The 21,504-nt window shown below is 39.7% G+C and overlaps 1 protein-coding gene across 1 annotated transcript in view; it reads right to left on the bottom strand.

The window, feature by feature from the left end:
* WNK1 (WNK lysine deficient protein kinase 1) overlaps nucleotides 1-21,504 on the bottom strand; it is a 111,341-nt gene that overhangs the window by 71,247 nt on the left and 18,590 nt on the right. The window contains exon 2 of the mRNA XM_059817238.1: nucleotides 3,709-3,881. Within this exon, the coding sequence (XP_059673221.1) occupies nucleotides 3,709-3,881 (173 nt within the window). The remainder of the gene's footprint in view (nucleotides 1-3,708; nucleotides 3,882-21,504) is intronic.

Below are 21,504 nucleotides of genomic sequence, written 5' to 3'. Positions count from 1 at the left end.
CTCAACCCCAAGCATTGCATGGGGTTGTTGTAACCCAAGTGTAGGACCCGGCACTTGGCCTTGTTGAACCTCACACAATTGGCCTCGGCCCATCAATCCAATCTGTCCAGATCCCTCTGCAGAGCCTTCCAACCCTCGAGCAGATCAACACTCCCTCCCAACTTGGTGTCATCTGCAAACCTGCTGAGGGAGCACTCGATCCCCTCATCCAGATCATCAATAAAGATATGAAACAAGACCGGCCCCAAAACTGAGCCCTGGGGAACACCGCTTGTGACCGGCTGCCAACTGGATTTGCCTCCATTCACCACAACTCTCTGGGCTCGGCCGCCCAGCCAGTTTTTTACCCAGTGAAGAGTGCACCTGGCTAAGCCATGAGCCACCAGCTTCTCTAGGAGAATAGTACGTGAGACAGTGTCAAAGGCTTCACTAAAGTCCAGGTAGACAACATCCACAGCCTTTCCCTCATCCACTAGGCAGGTCACCTGGTCATAGAAGGAGAACAGGCTGGTCAAGCAGGACCTGCCTTTTATGAACCCGTGCTGGCTGGGCCTGATCCCTTGGTTATCCTGCACGTGCCCCGTGAGCGCCCTCAAGATGAGCCTCTCCATAATCTTCCCCGGCACCGAGGTCAGGCTGACAGGCCTGTAGTTCCCCGGATCCTCCTTCCGGCCCTTCTTGTAGATGGGCGTCACGTTGGCAAGCCTCCAGTCATCCGGGACCTCCCCCGTTAACCAGGACTGTTGATAAATGATGGAGAGTGGCTTGGCAAGCTCCCCCGCCAGCTCCCTCAGTATCCTTGGGTGGATGCCATCATGTCCCATAGACTTGTGAGTGTCCAGGTGGCACGGCAGGTCATTAACTGCTTCCTCCTGGATCACAGGGAATTTATTTTGCTCTCTATCCCTGTCTTGCAGCTCAGGGAACTGAATACCCTGAGGATACCTGGTCTGGCTATTAAAGACTAAGGCAAAGAAGGCATTAAGTACCTCAGCCTTTTCCTCATCCTTGGTGACAATGTTCTGCCCCCCCGCATCCAATTAAGAATGGAGATTTTCCTTGGCTCTCTTTTTGTTGTTAATATATTTGTAAAAACATTTTTTTTTATCCCTTATGACCGTGGCCAGACTGAGCTCTAGCTGGGCTTTTGCCTTTCTAATTCCCTCTCTGCATGACCTAACAAGATCCTTGTACTCTTCTTCAGTTGCCTGCCCCTTCTTCCAAAGGTGATAAACGCTCCTTTTTTTTTTCTGAGACCCGGAAAAAAAAAGAAGTAACATCAAGTAACAACAGTGTTTATGTCCCAAGTCTCAAAAGGAGGAAGGCATCACTTGTATTAAATGCAGGTAATGTAAACATACTGAAAAAAGATATGACAGTAATACTCAGTCAGCCAAATACCATAAGCAGACACAAGTGTGTAGCATAAATCTAGGAATATGACATAGGTACACGAAATACTTAATGATATTAAATTTAGCACATTGGAAATTCCCCATGTAGTTTACCTGTCAAGTCTCAAGTGAAGTGGACAAGAATAAAATAAATCACAATTATAACACAAACTATACAATAGTGGGGGAAAAAACCCACCCAGAAGTCTACAGTTTTAAAGATTTTCAATTAAAGAGCCTATTAGTTCTTTCTGGATAAAATAAAAAGACCTTCATACTTCAGAGTACAAAATAATTCTATAGCCAGCAAATCGGAGGTATTTCTTACTACCAACACCCTACTTTATAGTTGTCTATTATTACTTTATCATCTTGCTTATGTCAACACATATCAAGCCAATCGAAATATTAAATCTGTGAGGGGAGAAAGGAGTAAGAAAGGGAGAAAAAAGTTAAATCTAACACTACATATTCTAGCATAAAATTAGGTAATTAGGTAACTTTATTTAAAGGCATCTGTACAGAGCTGTAAAACCATTATTACTGCTCTGAAAACAGCACATGAAGCAACAGTTCTATTATTTCATCTGAAATACCTTAAACAACCTCAGAAAAGTCTTCCCTGAACATATGCCTCTGTACTCAGCTCTGGTGAGGCCGCACCTCGAATACTGTGTTCAGTTTTGGGCCCCTCACTACAAGAAGGACATTGAGGTGCTGGAGCGTGTCCAGAGAAGGGCGACGAAGCTGGTGAGGGGTCTGGAACACAAGCCTTATGAGGAGCGGCTGAGGGAGCTGGGGTTGTTCAGTCTGGAGAAGAGGAGGCTGAGGGGAGACCTTATCGCTCTCTACAACTACCTGAAGGGGGGTTGCAGAGAGGTGGGTGTTGGTCTCTTCTCCCAAGTGACTAGTGACAGGACTAGAGGAAATGGCCTCAAGTTGCGCCAGGGGAGGTTCAGGCTAGATATTAGGAAAAAGTTCTTTACTGAGAGAGTAGTGAAACATTGGAATAGGCTGCCCAGGGAGGTGGTAGAGTCAGCCTCCCTGGAGGTATTCAAGGAGCGTGTGGATGTGGCATTGTGGGATGTAGCTTGATGGACATGGTGCTGTGTGGTGTTGGGTGGGTTGTGGCTTCTTGTTGTTGTTGTGTGGCGTGGGTTTTGTGGGTGGTTTTTTTTTGTGGTTTTTTTTTGGTGTGGTGTTTTGTTTTTTTTTTTTTTTCCTTCAGGTTGGACTCGATGATCTTACAGGTCTTTTCCAACCGTACTGATTCTGTGATTCTATGGCTAAAAAGAAAGTTGCAGTATCTTTAGCCCTCCAGTACTATTTCAAGAGAAAAACACTTCCCTGTAATTGCAGTCCAGACTCCCAAAGAGACATTTTTTCCTTCTTTAAGTATGTCCATTTGTAGCTATCAATAAGCATTGTAAAAACACAAGACATTCAGAGGCTATTTTAATCAAACAAGATTGCAAATTGTTTCCAGCTCCTACAGCCTGCTTACACATTTAGGATTTGAATGCCTCTCCAAGACTTAAATAGGTACTGAAGTAAGACAATGACCCACAATCCCTGAACTTCAAATGTTGGCAGTTTTAGTTCCAGTAGATTACTGGTGACTGGACACTCGCAAACAAGCTCGAAGCTCTGCAAGTTTCTACAGCGCAAGGTAAAGGCATGATTTCAGTGCAACTCCCCGTAAGCTCCGCACACCGCCAGAGGGCCCCCGCAGCAGTTTGATTTGCTAGTGTCTACTTTAACCCTGGCTTAAAAATACTTAGTGTCACTCAGCTACTTCACAGGTTGAAACTGCAGGCATCTGCATACTTTCAGGTTTTTGTTAGGTACTACTTCATGAAGCTTCAGCTGAACAAATAGGTGGTGAGGTTTTTTTCTCTGCATATGTTATTTATACTGTAGTAACACCCAAAACCACCCAAAAGAGGGGTGAATTAATTCATGCTTTGAACTTTACAAATCAGCTCACGCTAAATGGAAGGCAACTGGAGAGGAAAATGAAAAATTCTGAAAAGTGAAAATAGAGCACTGTCTTCCTGAGCTCTCAAAATCTGAAAGGTTTCTGCATGTGCTTACTAGGACATAACAAGGAAGATTATGACAAGCTTGCTAACTTAAAGGACGTTCTACCACACCCTGCAGTGCTAGTAGACTCCTCTTAAACAAGAATTTCCCAACAGAAGTTTAGCCCTCAGCAAATGGGCTCTGTTCTTATATATTCTGAAATACGGTCCATTTCTCATGCTCTGATTTTGTGCTAATGCTTATATGCTTTGACATGCCTTAATTTACTTACGTTTTCAATGTTCCAGATGTCATGAGTTCCGTCACAAGAACAATACACTTTTTTCCTTTGACTGTAGACTCCCAGGAATCATAGAACCTGACAATATTGGGATGCTGAAGCCCTTTCAGCATCCCAGCTTCCTCTTTAAATCTTTGTCGCTCTGACTTGGACAGCTTCCGATCCTAATGAAAAAGAAAAAGTACGTCAGAAAGCTTTGCTTTATTTGTTACTCAGAGAAGCAGCAACTTGACAAACAGTTGGGTACAGTCAGTAAACAAGTAAGAATCAGCAGTCTTAAATGCCATTTTGTTTGCAATTACCCTTAAATACCCTATTTAGAAGGCATCCTATTACAGTCTTTTTTACCATATATTTTTCCTTACAATCTGATTGCTCTCAGGGGTAAGAATTGCGAGTCTGTAGATTATTTCCTCTTCCTGTTTCCTCCTCCCCCATTCTAATAAATTTAGTCATCTCCTGACTTGAAGTGGAAGGAGGACATAATGTCCTCAAATATTGAAGTGGTCAAGAACAGAGAAAATTGGATCATTTAAAGAACCTCTCTCAGGTTGTACATAACAATAATCTTTAGTTATTCCTATGTGTATAATATCCAGACCACTGGTAACAGATTGGATTAACCCTCCACGTAGGGGGTAGAGTACCAAGCCTCTCTAACATACAGTATGTACTTATAACTGTAGAAGAACAAGTTAATGATTCGGATTTTCTTTGATTAAAAGCATGACCTCATGATTGAGCAAGTTTCCTGCAATCTAGCATCAATAAAACATAACTCACACTAGGAATGGAAAGCAATCTTTTGGCCAGAGACAGAATCACAGAATCACTAAGGTTGGAAAAGACCTGTAAGATCATCAAGTCCAACCATCAATCCAACACCACCATGCCCACTAAACCATGTCCCACAATGCCACATTCACATGTTCCTTGAACGCCTCCAGTGAGGGTGACCACCACTTCCCTGGGCAGCCTGTTCCAATGCTTCTCCACTCTCTCAGTAAAGAAATTTTTCCTAATATCCAGTCTATACCTCCCCTGGCACAACTTGAGGCCACTTCCTCTTGTCCTGTCACTCATCACTTGGGTGAAGAGACCAGCACCCACCTCTCTGCAACCCCCTTTCAGGTAGTTGTAGAGAGCGATGAAGTCTCCCCTCAGCCTCCTCTTCTCCAGGCTAAACAACCCCAGTTCCCTCAGCCGCTCCTCAGAAGACTTGTGCTCCAGACCCCTCACCAGCTTTGTTGCCCTTCTCTGGACATGCTCCAGCGACTCATGAAAAAGCATTCTTGGACAATACTGTTGTATTATCTACCAACGACTGGCTATCAGGTATCGCCAAGACTCTGGTCACTGTTATCAGAATAAGCTGCACATCTCAAGCGAAAACAGTCTCCTTGTGTCATTCAGTGTTGTCAGCTTACCAATGCATTACCAATGCACTGGTCATACCAGTCAGATTGATCGACTGACATAAATTCGATCCATATGCTGTCTGTATTAAAAAGAAAATCATTTCAGGATATACTTAAAGCCCAGAATTTTTTAGTCATTGTCTGTAACAGTTATTTAGGAATAACCATTGACCTCTAGTCAAATCTGAGTAATAATTTTAAGTCACTTCATTCCATATTTCCTTTTCAATTATAAGGAGGTAGTATAAACATACAGGGTTTACTTATACTGCTCACAACCTCCTATTGTCTTCTAGTCACTAATTCCTCTTCCTTTGTTTACAAGTAATGTGTTTTCGCAATACCATTCAGCCATACTAATATCTAAATCATCCTATATTCACTTGGATCATTAACTTTTTCTAAGAGGTTCACAGAGTATCTTTGGGCATGGAGAAACTTCATTTCCAGATGAGGCTCCAATTTTCAGAAGTGTCGAAGTCTTCCAGGTGACAGTTTGAAAACAGGTTTGAAATTACCTCAGGGATCAGTATCTTATCCGTGCCTATGAATGTCAATCACACACATACTTTTACAATTCTTAGGAAGATGCTAAGTTCTTAAGCCTTGCAAATTTAGTCTATAGACATCAAAAGCATTCAGTCCTGCAACTATTTCACTCTGCAGAAATTAGCACTACCACCTCTTCTCACTCCTTCATAAGCATACTTGCACAAACAAATTTTGACATAACATGTTTGCAGAAACACTCCACAAACATTTAAGTATTCATGTCTGCTTAGGCGTTGGGGTTTTTTTTAACATGGAAGTAAGACTTCCATTTGAGCTATATTACCCGTCTAATAGCTTTCCTTTCATTACAATAAACAGGGCAGCACAAGTTCTGTTAAAACCAGTTAATCTTGACTGGTACAAACAGCTGTGATACAGAAAAGCAGTGAACTGCAACAGGTACATCAGTTAACAGACCATACACACATGCTTCTAAGAAACACTCAATGCTTCAAGCAATACAAAGCCACAATAACATAATCATTCTTACAGTAAAATAAAGTAGAGTCTTCTCAGCCTCTGCATTTGACCCATATAATCCACATTTTAAAACTAGTGTATAGCTGTAAATGCAATTATTATATGTGGTAATTATAAAAACAAGGCTGCAACAATAACTTTTATATCACTTTTAAATTTAGCTATATAATATGAACACCTGCATTCGTTTTCATCCAAACCCTAGATTTTAGATATTTAATTTAGATATTAAATTTGGAGTAAATTTCCTTTATTTTGTGCATTCTAACAAGTTATCTACCACAAACATTACTAACCAGTTTTAGACTACACTTGACATTAAGTTCTCATCTTAATCTATGCCAACTTAATCTCCATCAAGGGCCTTATTCAGTTTTCCCTACCACTGTACTACTAGCCCCAAACAGAAACTAACAAGTGCTAATCACTCTTATCAATGAACAGACTCTTAATGGGCATGCATATTTTGACTCATTTCTCCTTCTGGTCAGATCAATGGTAGCATCATGTTCCTGCAAACATATCTGTGACATTTGAAACAGACTGTCAACACTTCAGTGCTGGCATTAAAAAAAAATTCAGTGACAATAAACTAAGTAATTCAACACTTCTTTGAAAGTCACAGTGCCCTAATGATCTGGGACAAGTCTGGACACAAACACAGGCCAACGAATTTCACCCAGGGAAGACAGCTATGTTTTTGCAACCAAGGAAACATCGCACCCTTCAGTAGCATACTGCAGTAACAAAAGTGATCATTAAACAGAGCTGTAAGAAAAAGACAGAGAGGCCACTTGTTTCATAAGACTAGCGATGCATACTACCTTTAACTACCCTCATTTCCTTGGATACACACCCCTTATACTCATCCATAACAGTTATTTATATTCTTTCCCCAAAGGAACACTAACGCTAGGTAGCAGAAAAGGGTGAATATACTTTAAAAACCCATAACCCTAGCATTCAGGAAAATATTAGCCCTCATGTACCAACAAAATGAATCTGTACACACAATGACTGATTATACTTGTACAAACTACATTCTAATGCAACCTGCAAATAGTCAGCCTACAGGCTAACAGGCAATTTAAAAATCACAAGTATGCTTTCAAAACTTGAGTATTCCATACACCAGAACCTTAAAACATATTAGACAGTAAGATTTCCCAGACTGCATAGAAATGGAGTAGAACAAAACTCATCCCAAATACTACATTTTGGCATCCTTTGAGCTGTTAGTATGGGCAAAAGTGACAACTTCATGCTCTTTCTTGTACAAAGATGCCATTTAAGCAGCTGCAGCTACTAAAATATTGAGATAAGCATGAAAATAGAGCACCATATGTAATTTTGGAGGCTGAGAAGTGGTGCTACCAGCCACATTAGGCATGAATACTTTGGAAAGGCAGGGGACTGAGAACGTCTTGGTATCGCATGAAATCCATAAAGTTGCTGTACAGCAGCAGAGAGAAAGAAGCCATCATCACTTAATGAGAATTTAAAAGAGCATTTTTCAAGAATTTGGGAAGGGGACAGCTTTCACAATCCTCAGTTGTAAGTTTATACTCCAAGAGACTCAGAAGTCCAGATGTGTCTTTCCAAGAAAGCAGCTGCTTGGGGCAATACTTGGATTCCACTGTGGCCTTTGAGCAAGAGTCTGCAGGAATGCAAGACCCCCAGCTCTACATTCACCTCTAAATAAGTAGCAAAAAGTTTGTGGCATATCATTCAAAATAAGCACTCCATTTGATTAAATTATCTCAAGGGTGAATCAAATAAGCACATCTATCCCCTGCAGCCCTTTTCGTGCAACTCACAGTCTGCATGTATTTGCCATTTTCAGCCGGAAGCAAAAATAGAGGTTTTGCAATTTAACATTCCAGTATCACAAAGTGTAAGATTGGTTAACCAAATTTAACATTTTCTTTGATTTTTATTTTTAAATCAATCAGCCCAGAATGAAACAAAATAGAAAGACACATAAGATGCTTTTCCATAAGCCTGGAAAACTTGAACAATTTTATAAAGAAACAAAACACTTTTAGAACAGTTAATATATGGCTTGATATCCTATCCTTCCAAGACCAATTTGTTTTGGAATTCCTACTAGGAAAATTAAAAAATGGACAGCCTTTCTCCTCCCCCAGTCTTTTTTTACCATAATGAAGCAACCTTAGGCAGACAAGACAAAGCCCTAAGCCTAGAAGTTAGCAAATCACATTCTTGTATCTCATTTAGCACGTGCTGAGCAGATGATACAGCCCAAATATTTTAAAATATACTAAGCTGTCAAACTGTAGGAAAGCTTGCTTCCTAAAATGGATTTAACTATCCCATAAAATGGCCAGCATTGTTCTTCCTGAACTGATAGCTTCCCCAGAGGACTTAAGTGTCACATCCCAACCACTGGGCTGCTCTTCGAACAAACTCAAACAGATGCATCAAGCCCACTCCGTTCATTTCATTCATTCCTTTCCACCTACATTAAATTGTTTTGACAAGCCAGGACAAACAGCAAGGCTTCCCAGCACGTGACCCGCGGTTCTGCAGTGCCAGGGGCCTGAACGGAGACAGGCAGCAAGTGAAACAATTGCTCAGCTCAGAACGATTCAATAAGCTTTTCTTGGCTGTTTCCATTTATCTGTGTACTTCCCCTCTGATTTCTTTTGGTTGGGAAAGAGCTATCAGAGGTGTTTACATTATTCAATGTAAAACAGGGATCTTGGTCATTCATGATAAACCAGGTACAGGCTTTACTCTTTCACTAACGTACTTAATTCACAGGAGCACGAATTACACACAGAACTGTTACCACCCTCTTTCCATCCCTGTACCTAGATGCCTTATATAAATGCAAAGAAACCCAACCTAAAACAACCCCCCCACTCCCAAGATCACCTATTGTACCAAGCAACAAAAAACAAAGCTCATCAGCAAAAAATGCTTGCAGTTCTATGGTGATTTTTTTCAGCAAAGGCTTAATATCTACTCAGCATCCTTAACGAGGAAAGAAAATACATTTCTGGCACCTAAATTAATCTTAAATTTCAACCAAGTTGCTCACATAATCGTTGAGGCTAGGAAGTAATTTCTCATATGTTTTCCGTTCTAACTTTCCACAGTCCTTCTGAGTTGTGTCTTATTAACATCGTGACAAGAAATCACACATCTGCAAAGCACATCACACTACCACAAGCGGTTGCAGAGCCTGGCTCAGACATCTGAAGCCGCAGGAGAGGTGCCTTAGCAAAGTATAGTACGCCGCTCAGGCCATTTGAATCTGCTCTTCATTCAGACCAAGCTCAGCTAAGGGTCTCGCCTCCACTGTCCATTTTTACTGACACCAAATGGTCTGAGCTAAATTCTATGACAATTCAGCTGTCATTAAATGGACACAATTATGGAGAAGAGACACACTGCACTTCAAACACATGCTACAGGATACCAAGCAAGCGGATAACAAGAGAAATACTCTACATAGAAGGAACTAGATCTGTTCACTCATGCTATACATCCTCAAAAGCGATTTTCTGTTTCTTGGTATCAAGTACAATTAACATAGCCAAAGTGCCAGGGAACCTTTATGCACAACAGAACAAACCTGACTCAGAAATCTTCCCATGGTCTCCATCTTCTACAAATAAGTAGACTCACAGGTGACAGAGGTCAACTTTAAACTGAGGGGGTTTTTTTCCTAAAAAAAATTTTTAAAAGCTCAGTGTGTGAGCTGCTACATAACTTGAAGAGCTGTTCCTTCTTCCACAATATTAGGAAGATAATCAATAAAGAGGAAACAGAGGAAGTCTGGACACTTTACATATCACAGACAGGTTTTACTAGCTTTCTGCATATCCTACCACTAGATCCAGAAATTCTACCGAGCTATATTGCAGGCACAGTTAGTGGGTTGTTATTCTGGTTTGGTTTTTTTTTTTTTAAACTACACTAGAGCAACACTACATAGGTTTTATCCAAAGAGATGCACTAGAAGGCACACTAGAAAAATTAGTAGCAATGAACTGTCTTCAACTGGTGTGATCTGAAAATTCACAGCCATGACAGATTTCAAAGCGCTGTTGAATTACAGATAGTCTAAATCGCAACCAAGGTAAATTATCTATCTGTGCTGAGGTTACACCAAGCAGCATTTTATCAAGCTTTCCAAATGTCTGAAAATTTGAGGGGAAGACACTGCTGCTCCCAGCCTATTATTCAGAGGAAGCAGTAGTATACAGAAGAGACAAATGTTCTTCTGTGTGCATTTCTGCAGCATATGAGAAAGGCTTTGCAAGCCTTTTAGGCAAGGTTAATGAGGGGTCATCAGAGGAGAAGCTAGCAAGACTGCGCCCTGATATTCAGCACTCTTAATGGAACTGAGGCTTTGTGGGCTGCAGTGTTCTCATCCTGAAAAAAATCTGGCAGTTAAGAGGAAAAATGAGCACAGTGACCATTGAGCTAGATTAACAAAGTATCAACAAAGAATCCACTGAGCTTAAAAATCATCCAGCATTACACAGTTGGTACCTACAAATGGAAGTCTCAGTGCATAAGAACTGCATCTACTTTTCTGTGTCAACACATAAACCGCTTCAGACTTTCCAGTGTTAAAGACTAGGTAGAGAGAAGAAAGGAAGGGAGGGGGAAAAGACTGTTTAAAATGCATCTCTGTACAGCAACAGATGTGAAAAATTGATCAAGGATCTGCACAGATCCTTCCACCAGTATACCTTTCTGCAAACCACTGCACACAAAAAACTGATTAAATGGAGCTGAATAGTTGCCGTTCCAAAAGCATGCACGGAAGGATTTTTTCAATTGACAGTAGTGTTTCTTAAACGCTCAGAGCATTTCAGCGCCCTGCCTGAGAGGCTAATTGTATAATATAGTGTTTGTAGAGTTACATAACCCTTTAGCTAACCATAGAGTTAGGAATCAGGACTGCACACGTAATGGAAGACATTCAGTCTTCAGCGAACTCCTGCTTCATGCATGCTTCTTGCTACAGCTCTCCCACCTTCCAGTAGACCAACCTTTCACAGGCAAATCTCTACAGTCTCTACACAAGATTGTAGCGGTTGATTCCGAAATTTGGACTTGGTAATTTGGGGGCTCTCAGCACACTGGGGAAGATCATCAGCTGCCAAGATTGCCAGATGCTCAGTAAAAAGAGTTTAGAAAAAGCAATACATTAAAACTGTGGCTACTGAGGACAGTGAGTGCCATATTAGGATACACAGTAGTACATGAGAAGTCACTAGATCAAGAGCTGCCAGAACTTAGCTATCAATGCTCCTAGGCAGCACTCCACACATGGATGGAGTAATCTATTAAAACAGACTGCCTTACTACGCACTGTTTATTCTTTAGATAAATCAAGTATTATTTCTCCCCCCAAAATTACATGAATTAGCCAAAAGATAAGCTAAAAAAAAAAAAAAGAGAGAGAAAGACCAAACCAAAAAGCTACTTGCCAAAGGCAAGAACAAAAAAAGTCAGGCTTCCTTGCCATAAAGCTACAATGCCCAAAATCCTCTTTAGCTTTCAGAAGACTAGGTATCTCCCAACCTTTAAACTCCTCAACTACCCCTTCCAGGTCATACATCCCCAGAAACAGCTCTGCAAAGACTTCTAGAAAGTTTTTAGGAAGAACGGGTGTGCTTGCTTGCTACTTCAGTGTTGTTTCCTTATCCGCACTTACGGAATTCAGAAATCAAGATCCATCTCTGTGGCTGCATAAAGTCACATGGTTTGGGGGAAGGGAAGAATATAACGCACACCCTCTTCTTCACATTAGGCTGAGGAGTCCCAAAACAATGAATTGCAATGAAAGAAAAGCAGGTAATCATATCAATACAGAAGAAATAGTAAGCAAATCTGAGGATCTTAGTACTCCTCCATTCCAGATGCTGGTAACAGGTACTTAGAATCATAAAATCATTTAGGTTGGAAAGGACATTTAAGATCAAGTCCAACCATTAACCTAACCAAGTCCACCACTAAACCATGTCCCTAAGCACCACATCTACACTCTTTTAAATACCTTCAGGGATGGTGACTCAACCACTTCCCTGGGCAGCCTGTTCCAATGTTTGAGAACCCTTTCAGTGAAGAAATTCTTCCTAATATCCAATCTAAACCTGCTCTGGCGCAACTTCAGGCCTTTTTCTCTTGTCCTGTCACTTGTTACTTGGGAGAAGAGACCAACACCCACCTTGCTATAACCTCCTTCCAGGTAGCTGTAGAAAGTGATAAGGTCTCCCCAAGCCTCCTTTTCTCCAGACTAAGCAACCCCAGTTCCTTCAGCTGCTCCTCATAGGACTTGTGCTCTAGACCCTTCACCAGCTTCACTGCTCTTCTTTGGATGCACTCCAGCACCTCATTTTTTTATAGCGAGGGGCCCAAAACTTTTCAGTCCCTTTCCTCCTCATCATAGTTCAACGATAGAAGACAAAGGTCTTGAGGATGGGTAGCAGAATGAAACGCAAGCCAAGTTAACACTTACTGAAAGTACAATTTGACATTGCTGCTTGGCAAGTCTCCACAAGAATAATCAATTTTATGTAAGCTACAGTCTGTCTTCGTGGAGTATGCAAATAACCTTGAGAAAGATAATCCTGAAGTATAATATGCATATCTAACACAATGGCAAAGAGTAGGCTTAAAACAGTTATCTATTATACCTTTTAAAGTTCCTGATTAAGGGTAAATATTTTTTGTAGGCTTCCTCTTACACAAGGTATTCAAAATGCTTTAAGTTTCAGGAAAGTATGCAAGTAGTCAACTTAAGTGAAAGGTTGAGGGATTATTCACATTAGTTGTACAGTTTCCTGGTGAAAAGCATCTACCTGTACATTCTCTTCTTTATTTTCATTTCTGGCATTTCAATGCACAACAATAGTAGCACAGCACAAAATTTACTAGAAGATGCAGTTAGTTTGTTAAAAAACACACCAAAAAATAAAATTGCTTCTTGTCCTTTCTCTTAACATTGATACAGATAAGTGATACAGCAAATGTATTTATTTTTTGCTGCTCGAAGGTCAGAATTAAAGAAACACATTACACATCTTGACAGAGATGATACTTGGGTAAACCGATGGCAGGAGGAAGAAGAGGAGGGAAATTAAACTCTCAATGATCAGACAGAACAGGAACAGACAGAAGCCTTAATCAGTCAGGATTTAGTCTGAAGAAGTCAATTATACTTATCCTGAAAGAATCAATACTTGAGTAAGCTTCAGAAAATAAGAAATACAACTTCGTCTTAACATTGAAGGGGGAGTATCTGCTACTAAAGCCTATGTATGTGACTGAAAGATACCAGCACCGCTTCCCATTTTATCCTGTGATTGTTTGTCAGTTTTGATGAAGCTGTGATTCATCACAACAGGGGAAGGGGGGAAAACACCACCAATAATTATATTCCTCTGATGTGGTTGCTTCCAACTTCTACATATGCAGTAGCATCTGTGCCAGCAGTAGCAGCAGTAGCATCTAAGACACCTGGTGGCAGCAATGTCATAGACTTAACCTATGCTTGAAGAGACATTCTCAGTGAGAGTCTCCTGATCACAGAAAAGGCATCAGAACTGAAGTTTGTGCTTGCTCGTACGAAGTTCTAGCATCATTAAACACAACTGACCTGTGACTAGTCACAATTTTACGGTCCTTCCAGGTCTTCAGCTATAAAAAAGAAGGTTGGCTAAATCATCAAGTTTCCAGGATCCCATAATTCATGAGAACATTCGGAACAAGTCTACTGCTAATATTGTTATTGCTGTAGAGGGAGCAGGCAGTAAGGAATAACTAGAACACGCAAGAACAAAGATGCTTTAAAAAAAAGTAAGTTAGGAACACTGCATCAGAGATGAGCTCACTAACTTGTTGAGATACAAAGCCATTCTGCCTCACTTCCTCACATTGAACAAATGACACAAGTGGGATCAGAAGTGTAAGGAGCATGCAAATACAACGTGCACCATGAACACAGCAGCAGAAAAACACTTTTGTTTCCCTGCAGGACAACAGTAGACCAGAATGTTTCCTCTTTATGTAAGATCACAAGAAATCTTAAAGTACGATCCCAATAACAAAGTTTATCTTTTGTTACAGTAGCACTGTGGGAATTTTTATTTTCAGCAATACCAGAGATGACTACGCTGCTACACTAGTGCACTTCAATACCATGTGCAATACTAGATGGAAGGCTCATGCCCCATGCTCACCAGAGACAGAGAGGTGCAAGCATGCTGCTTAGACACTGGGGCAGCCAGCTATACCTCAACTCCCTCTTGAAAAGATGATGACAGAGAAGAGAACCTGTACAACTCCAAAAGCTCTAGAATAGTCTGTCTGGCTGACAGGCTTCCAAAGAATTCAGCTAGTGCAGATTTTTAGGTTTCCATTTACATTTTAAGAAGCACAAATATGACGTACCTGGCAGTGAAGCACCTTGCTTTTCCCAGGAAAATCAAACATCAGCAAAATTGTACCACCTGCGAGTCTCTGTTGGATTACTACCTGTTTTTCTAGGGCTGTGTTGTGTGTGAATATACACATTAATACAAGTCTATACTACTCCTCTCCCCGCTCTCTCACATCAGCACAAACATTCATAGGCAAAGCAAGTAGGCCAAACTGAAGAACTGAACCAAATTCCACTTCTGCAGAAAACAATGACTAAGACTAATAAGTACATTGCCTAATCCCACAATTTCCTTTGGGAAACTTGCATGCTTCAGAATACAGCCATGAAAACTACATAGCAGCTTCACAGTAAATTAAGAACTATACTCATATTTTATCAAATCAATCATATATTTTCCTTTGTTCTTCACACAACCAGTAAGAGAAAAATTTTGAACAGTAGATATGAAACCTATGGCTTAGGCATGACCTCCTCTGGAATCCCTCAGGTCCTCAGGAATCTGGTCTAAGAATGGCAAGCAACTGTTTAGGCTTCAGTCATTTCTATTCCAGGGTTGCTCTAGGCAGCTTTGGTGTTTCCTTACACAGAAGTCTGGAAAAAAAGATGGCTAAAAGTTTTATTCAATTTATTCATCCTGAGAGGCTGAACATAAGAAACAGCAATCAAAATACTGGGCTATACAAAAATAATCAGTATTAGAAAAGAGAACTCATCTATTTATTTTCACTTTAAAATTGCTATTTGATCCATGGAAGATAAATGGATAAGTTTGCTATCTGATACCAGTTCACAACAAGGCTTTTGTTTATTACATACAGCTTATTACAAAATTGAAGTGTTAGCTGAACTGAATTCTTGATGAGCTATTAACCAGCTGGACCATCTTGTCAGTTGGCTCAGATGCCTCATTAAAAGTTTTGAAGCTCGCATCAGCTGTCATTTTGCACTGAATTGATTGCTTTGCCAGTGAAAGGGAAGGTACATCCAATCACCTCAATTTAATTTTACTATGAAAATCCAATTCTCCATACAGGGGGTGACAATACTGCAGGAAAAATCCTCCTCTCCACAATCTATTCTGGTTACTTTTCAGATTTATTAACTCATTGCATCAAAAGAGCAACTGTAGCTCTTTTTGTTTCATGTATTTCTGTATGACCGTAAGAGTCCTTTTATGAGTAGGTACCTGTCTAGAACATTAGGGTGAACCCTTAACCAATTCTGATAAAGGCAAGTCAATTCAGAGACTCAAAAACATACTCCAATTCTTCATCCTATATACTTCACAAAGCTATTGGCAAAAGGGAAGAGTTAGCTATATCCACTTTTCAGTATGCTGAAAAGTTGCATCAATATGCTGGTTGGAAACCATGCAGAAGTATCAAGATGACTACAAAGATTTACTAATAACGATCAAAGTAGGAGATACAAGAACTAGTAATGTTCCTGTGCCTCTGACTAGTTCCCTTGCAAAAATCCCAGCATAAAGCCTAGAGGCAATAAACTTAAATTGTCTACAGGAGTATTTAAGCAGCAGTCCCTGCAAGACAGCCCCCTGCACTCCTCCAGTTGTAAAATGAACTCACATCAGCCTACAGCACGTGTTAGCTTCAAGTTTACATACAACATTGTTACATATATTGCATATGCAGCCTGATTACACCAGTGAAGTTACTCTTCCCAGCTTTGCTTCTTTTTCTGCAAACACATCCAAAAAAAGCAGTTAATTTAATTTACAAAGTTGTGGATTACTATCAGTTATGATAGGATGACATACGAAGTGTAGGCCAAGTACTGGCAGCCAACAGAAAATTCTTACAATAATCGCTAGAGAACTCCATGCCAGACATCTCTCATTCAGAGACAGATCTCCCATTCAGTGATTCTTCATCATAAACATTGATTCATCATAAACACCTCAAATAATTGCCAGGTGTTCTGCATGCTCCTGCACGATACACAAAATCAAGAAGGGATCTCATGTAGGGAAAGACTAAAGAGTTCCAGAAACAGTGAGTTTTATGTTTTCTTGTTCTAGATGAGGTCTCAGGAATACCTTGCATAAATACTAGTATTAGCACTAGCAGTTCACAAACATGAAAGTCCTAAAAGTCATTGGAGGAGCACTTTTGCATTTTTTTAAGCGTCACTGCATTAATGATGCAGTCTTCCTGTGATCTACCAGAATGCCCATCTTCATCTCAGGCTTCTCGTAAAGGGAAGCAGTAATAATTTTTCCATGCTTACCTGACAGGTTGACTTAATAAATCAGGTTCTTGCATCACTTGCATGTTTATTGTAGACTTTCACAATGATACCATATACATTAGAGACACCTATGTTTACAATGGACCATGTACATCTTCCTTGGCAAACACCACACAAGATGTAGATCTAAAAAGCTACCCTAATTCAGAAATATTTCAGACAACATCAAATGTACCACTAATATGTAAATTTAAAAATATGCACATTATCTTTCACAGAGCAAGGAAATTGAGCACAGTTGACTCAGGAGAAAGAAAACACTCAAATATTTAACAGTAGGCAAGTGGTAGGATGAACAACTAAGAATACTGGTATGATGAAGCATACTCTGCATCCAGAAGCATAATTGGCTTTACAATTCAACCCTGAATAATTTTAAAATTAGTTAAAATGTAAGAGAAAACATAGTTTAACTGAAATGCAGATGGAGGGACCAGTCAGCTCCTATTATCTAAAGCAACACAGGATACAATACATAAAAACAGCAAGTGTTTTGCTTTACAATAAATCAAGGTAATAATATACACACCTTGGACATAAAAGGACTACCTTTATAGAAGTTGGAAAAAACCCCTTAATTGTTGGATTGACCTGCAAGAAAATGCTTTGACAACTAAAATTTAGTGTTGTAAGACAGCTGAGATGAAAGATTATCTACAGAGTAACCCCTAAGGCGATTCAAAGCAGACAGCTAGGGGAAAGTGCTAGGATTTTTTTCTTGGAATTTGGGGACTACACATGGTAGTACTGCCATTGGCAAGGCTATTCTGTATTAAACTAAGTTTTTTTCTGAAGAATACTACCAGGAATATCCTGCACTGCCAGAAGACCAACCACGACCTAGAAGACCTCAGATACTCACCACAACCTATCCGTGAATCAGCTTTTCAAACTGTTATAGCTTAACCAAAAAGCCTGTTTCTCATTACAGCATGCTTTAGTCACATACTGTCTGTCCTTGGTCTGATGCCACTTTATTTCAACTGTTTGAAAAGGAACACTGAAGGAATTTCTTGGAGACAAGCTACAATGCCTGAGGATGTCATGGTCTAATGGGCCTACCTTAAATGGGTCATCACAACCTGTAAACGGGCTTCTTTGTTTTCGATCTACCTCCTACTTTGTTACACTGAAGAACTTTAGTTCACAACTAAAATTAATTTTGAACTGCAGGTAAAAGAGCATCATCCAAAAAAAGTTTAAAAGATTCAAATACTCTTTCCATACAGTGAAATATCTGATGTTCTGTACATCATATACCAAATTTTTAATTAACAATCACATTTAAAATTGAAAAAAGTTTCCTCAGCAAAAAAGTTATCTGAAAACATTTTTAGCACCATGGCTCCATCTGAAACTCACGCTTATGTGTTCAGCAAGTCTGCATACACAAGAAGCCATGGAAGCTGGAATTCAAATTAGAGTAGTTTGTCAGAAAAGCTGCACAAGTGTTCTGGTACTGCATCCCTTGCTTCAGTGGCAATAACTACATTTCTGCAGGGATAAGAGGGGGTAAGTAGATTTGAAACATTCTGTATTTCTGTTTAAATTAAAGTCCTTGCCCAATCACACAACCTCAAACAACACCCCAGTAAAACAATTTTAATTCAGCTAGAGACAGTATCATAAAGATAACAGACACTCAGACCTGGTTTTAGTCTGAAATCCACTAGTTACTACTTTAACAAGTACACAGACTTACTCTTGCTAGAAAAGTCAGTCAAGAATTACCTTTCCCCACTCTTGAAAGAACTGAGGCTACACAAGACCCCTTTTTTCACAGGCAGGACCCTGATAGATCTCTGGACAGATATCTAATAGAGCAGCCATATTCATTTTCAGAATAAGAGCCTTCTGTCCAACTACCAGGCAACAGGATGTGAGTAGAAGCAGGATGAAGTCCATATAAGCAGCAGTCTGGAAGCACCTGAGAACCAGTTCCTTTGCCCATCCTCTGTTGCCACTGCCATATTTTCTTCAATTAACTCAGAAACAATCCAACTGCCAAGGTGAACTTTCCAATCAAAAATGTTTGAATGCTTAGTATCTAGAGATATTGATGAGAACCTCACCAATTCCCTCTGAAGAGTTTCAGGTTACTTTGTAATTTTTTTTCTCCTTAAGACCCTACCACTACAATATAAAGTAATTTTTCCACAGGATGGCTATGATCCAAATAGAGACGTCAGTACTTTCAATGGACAGCTGTGTGAAATAGTCTCTTGGAAGTCCAACTCCAAGACCTCTTTTGCTAGGAGATCAAAAGGTGGAACTGTCATTAGATAGTTTTAAACCCTCAAAACACAAGAAAGAAAATTAAGACAGTTTTCTTGTTACCAGCACAGGTTTTTGTGCTTAGAACTTCAAGTTTCTTAATTTGGGCCACAAAACTGAATTATTACAAAAGAGTTAGAAAGAGAAGATAAGCGTTTTATCCACTCCTCATTTTCTAATTGTTTACCAAAAATGAGGGCCAAGCATAATCACCTGCTACTGCAGCACCTCAGAAATATTGAAAATAGGCTTCAGTAGCCAGCAGTAATATTACAGTATAGAGTAGCAAGTTTTGAAACTCAAAATTTATGATTAACTGCACCAGCATCAATACTTAACAGCCTGCAATTGTGAAAGAGGGACAAGACCAACAGGCTGTCCAATAAGCAGGAGCCAGACAGATGAATCAGAGTCTCAGAGTTACTGTCCTATCTTCAAAGCTGTTAGCAGACTAAAAATTTATGAACAGGCTTCTTCAGAATGAGTTGCAACATATCTGTTCATCAGAAACAGACATAGCCCCTTGTGATTTCACTCTGCAAGTAATAAAATCCAGACTGCATTGCAAACAAAGAACTGCAGTTCCCCCCCTGCTTGCTCTTGCCCTGAGCACTTTGGCTACAGAGGCTGCTAGTTTTTTGATGCTATTTTAATCTATCCTATGCTTCCAACACATGTTGAATCTCACAGAAACTTTCTTGTAATTTGCTATTTCAGAGTATGCTTTCTCAGATAGACCTGGTCCATAGTTAGTCACCTTCTGTTGAAGGTTCACATGACCAGTCGGTTTGGCTCTACATCTGCACAGCAACTTAATGCTCCATACAAGCCAAACCAAGATAGCCGGAGCATTTTCAACATACTGAATTGCTGACTCAGTCCAAACGACTCCATTTCAGAATTAGTCATACATATAAGGCTGTAAGGTGGAAACTGAAATTTATGCCACTATGAAGTCTTCTTATCTCAACCAACTTCAGTATGCTTGCGTCTAAATAAGGACTTCACAAGAGATCTACTGGCAGTGATCAGCTTTGTCGAAATAGAATGCTTTTCTCCAAGATTCATGTTCTTTCCAGAGAGAGACAGTGCAATGGGATGGTATCATAAGAACATGGTGAAATCTTAAGACCATAGAAGAGACTATGGCTACAAGTACCCAGAATTTCATTTTAAAAAATGGAGGGAACAATTTCCAGGTAACCCAAGGGATAACTGCCTTTTCCTATTATAAGCCCCTGCCAGCCCTTCCTTCCAAAGTACTTTCAAGTATTTACTTCCCAGGAGAGACAAACAACCTTAGACATAGGACAGACCTGGCTCTGAGCTAATTAAAAAGGAATTCCCACACAATGTACTAGACACTAAACACTAGAACAAAACTAAAAGCAGTCAAGTACTACTCTGATTATAGCTATGTTTAGACAGCTTAGATTTTTTGCACTTGTTTAATCTACATACATTTCTTTGGACTTTAATTTTTCCCCTCCCTCTGCACAATCATGACTACTGTCATTTAAAAAACAAACAAAAAAAAACCCCCAAACATTTCTCTAACTCTGCAGTCTGTATAGCAACAGACTGGTGGCCCTATTTCATTTAAACCCTGAACATCAATAGTCCAGTCTGATGTGAAAAATCCAAAACGTATTTATTTGAAAGGCCAAATTGTAAACATACAAACTCCTGTATTTTAAAATATGTTAGACAGAAAAGGATAAAGATAATTGCCAAATCTAGTGAAAAATACATATATATATTCCATTCTATCCATATCATCTTTCCCTCAAGGCTTGTGGGAAAGCAGACAGACTTTGACAAAGGCATTTGCTTTTAAAATAATAATAAAAAAAAATTACTTTGCAAGATCCAAATTTACTATAACGAAAGCCATTTGAGCAGTATATTTTCATAGATGTTTCCATCAGACTAACTACAACATACTGGTACCAAAGCTAGTTCTCCATCATCTGAACACTGAGGTTAATAGATGCAAAGTCTGTTGCTTCTGCAAAAATAGAGGCTGCTGTTCCACGGAAGATTTTCTACTTGAAAACTTCAATTCCTATTGCTCCAGAGAAACTTATGTCCTGATGAAGCAAGCCATTTCTGAGGATAAACTTTACTAGCTTAAATAGCTGGAACACAAACAAGGGAACTGAATTATATTGTACAGTTTTCTATCTTGCATTTCCCATCCTGAGGGTTTGACTTGCACATGCTGTACAAAAAGTAATTATACATTTGTAAAACAAAGTCAACACACATTGTAGGTTGAACAAACTGCTTCATATGGCATCACATGGATGCTAACACGGACTACTGGCAGGCTAGAACATGGATCAAGTCTTTAGAGTTTAAAAAAGA

This window comes from Gavia stellata, chromosome 4, assembly GCF_030936135.1.
Source record: "Gavia stellata isolate bGavSte3 chromosome 4, bGavSte3.hap2, whole genome shotgun sequence".
Classification (NCBI taxonomy): Eukaryota; Metazoa; Chordata; class Aves; order Gaviiformes; family Gaviidae; genus Gavia; species Gavia stellata.
The sequence above is the reverse complement of the archived record's forward strand: the minus strand, read 5'-3'. Positions and strand labels throughout refer to the sequence as shown.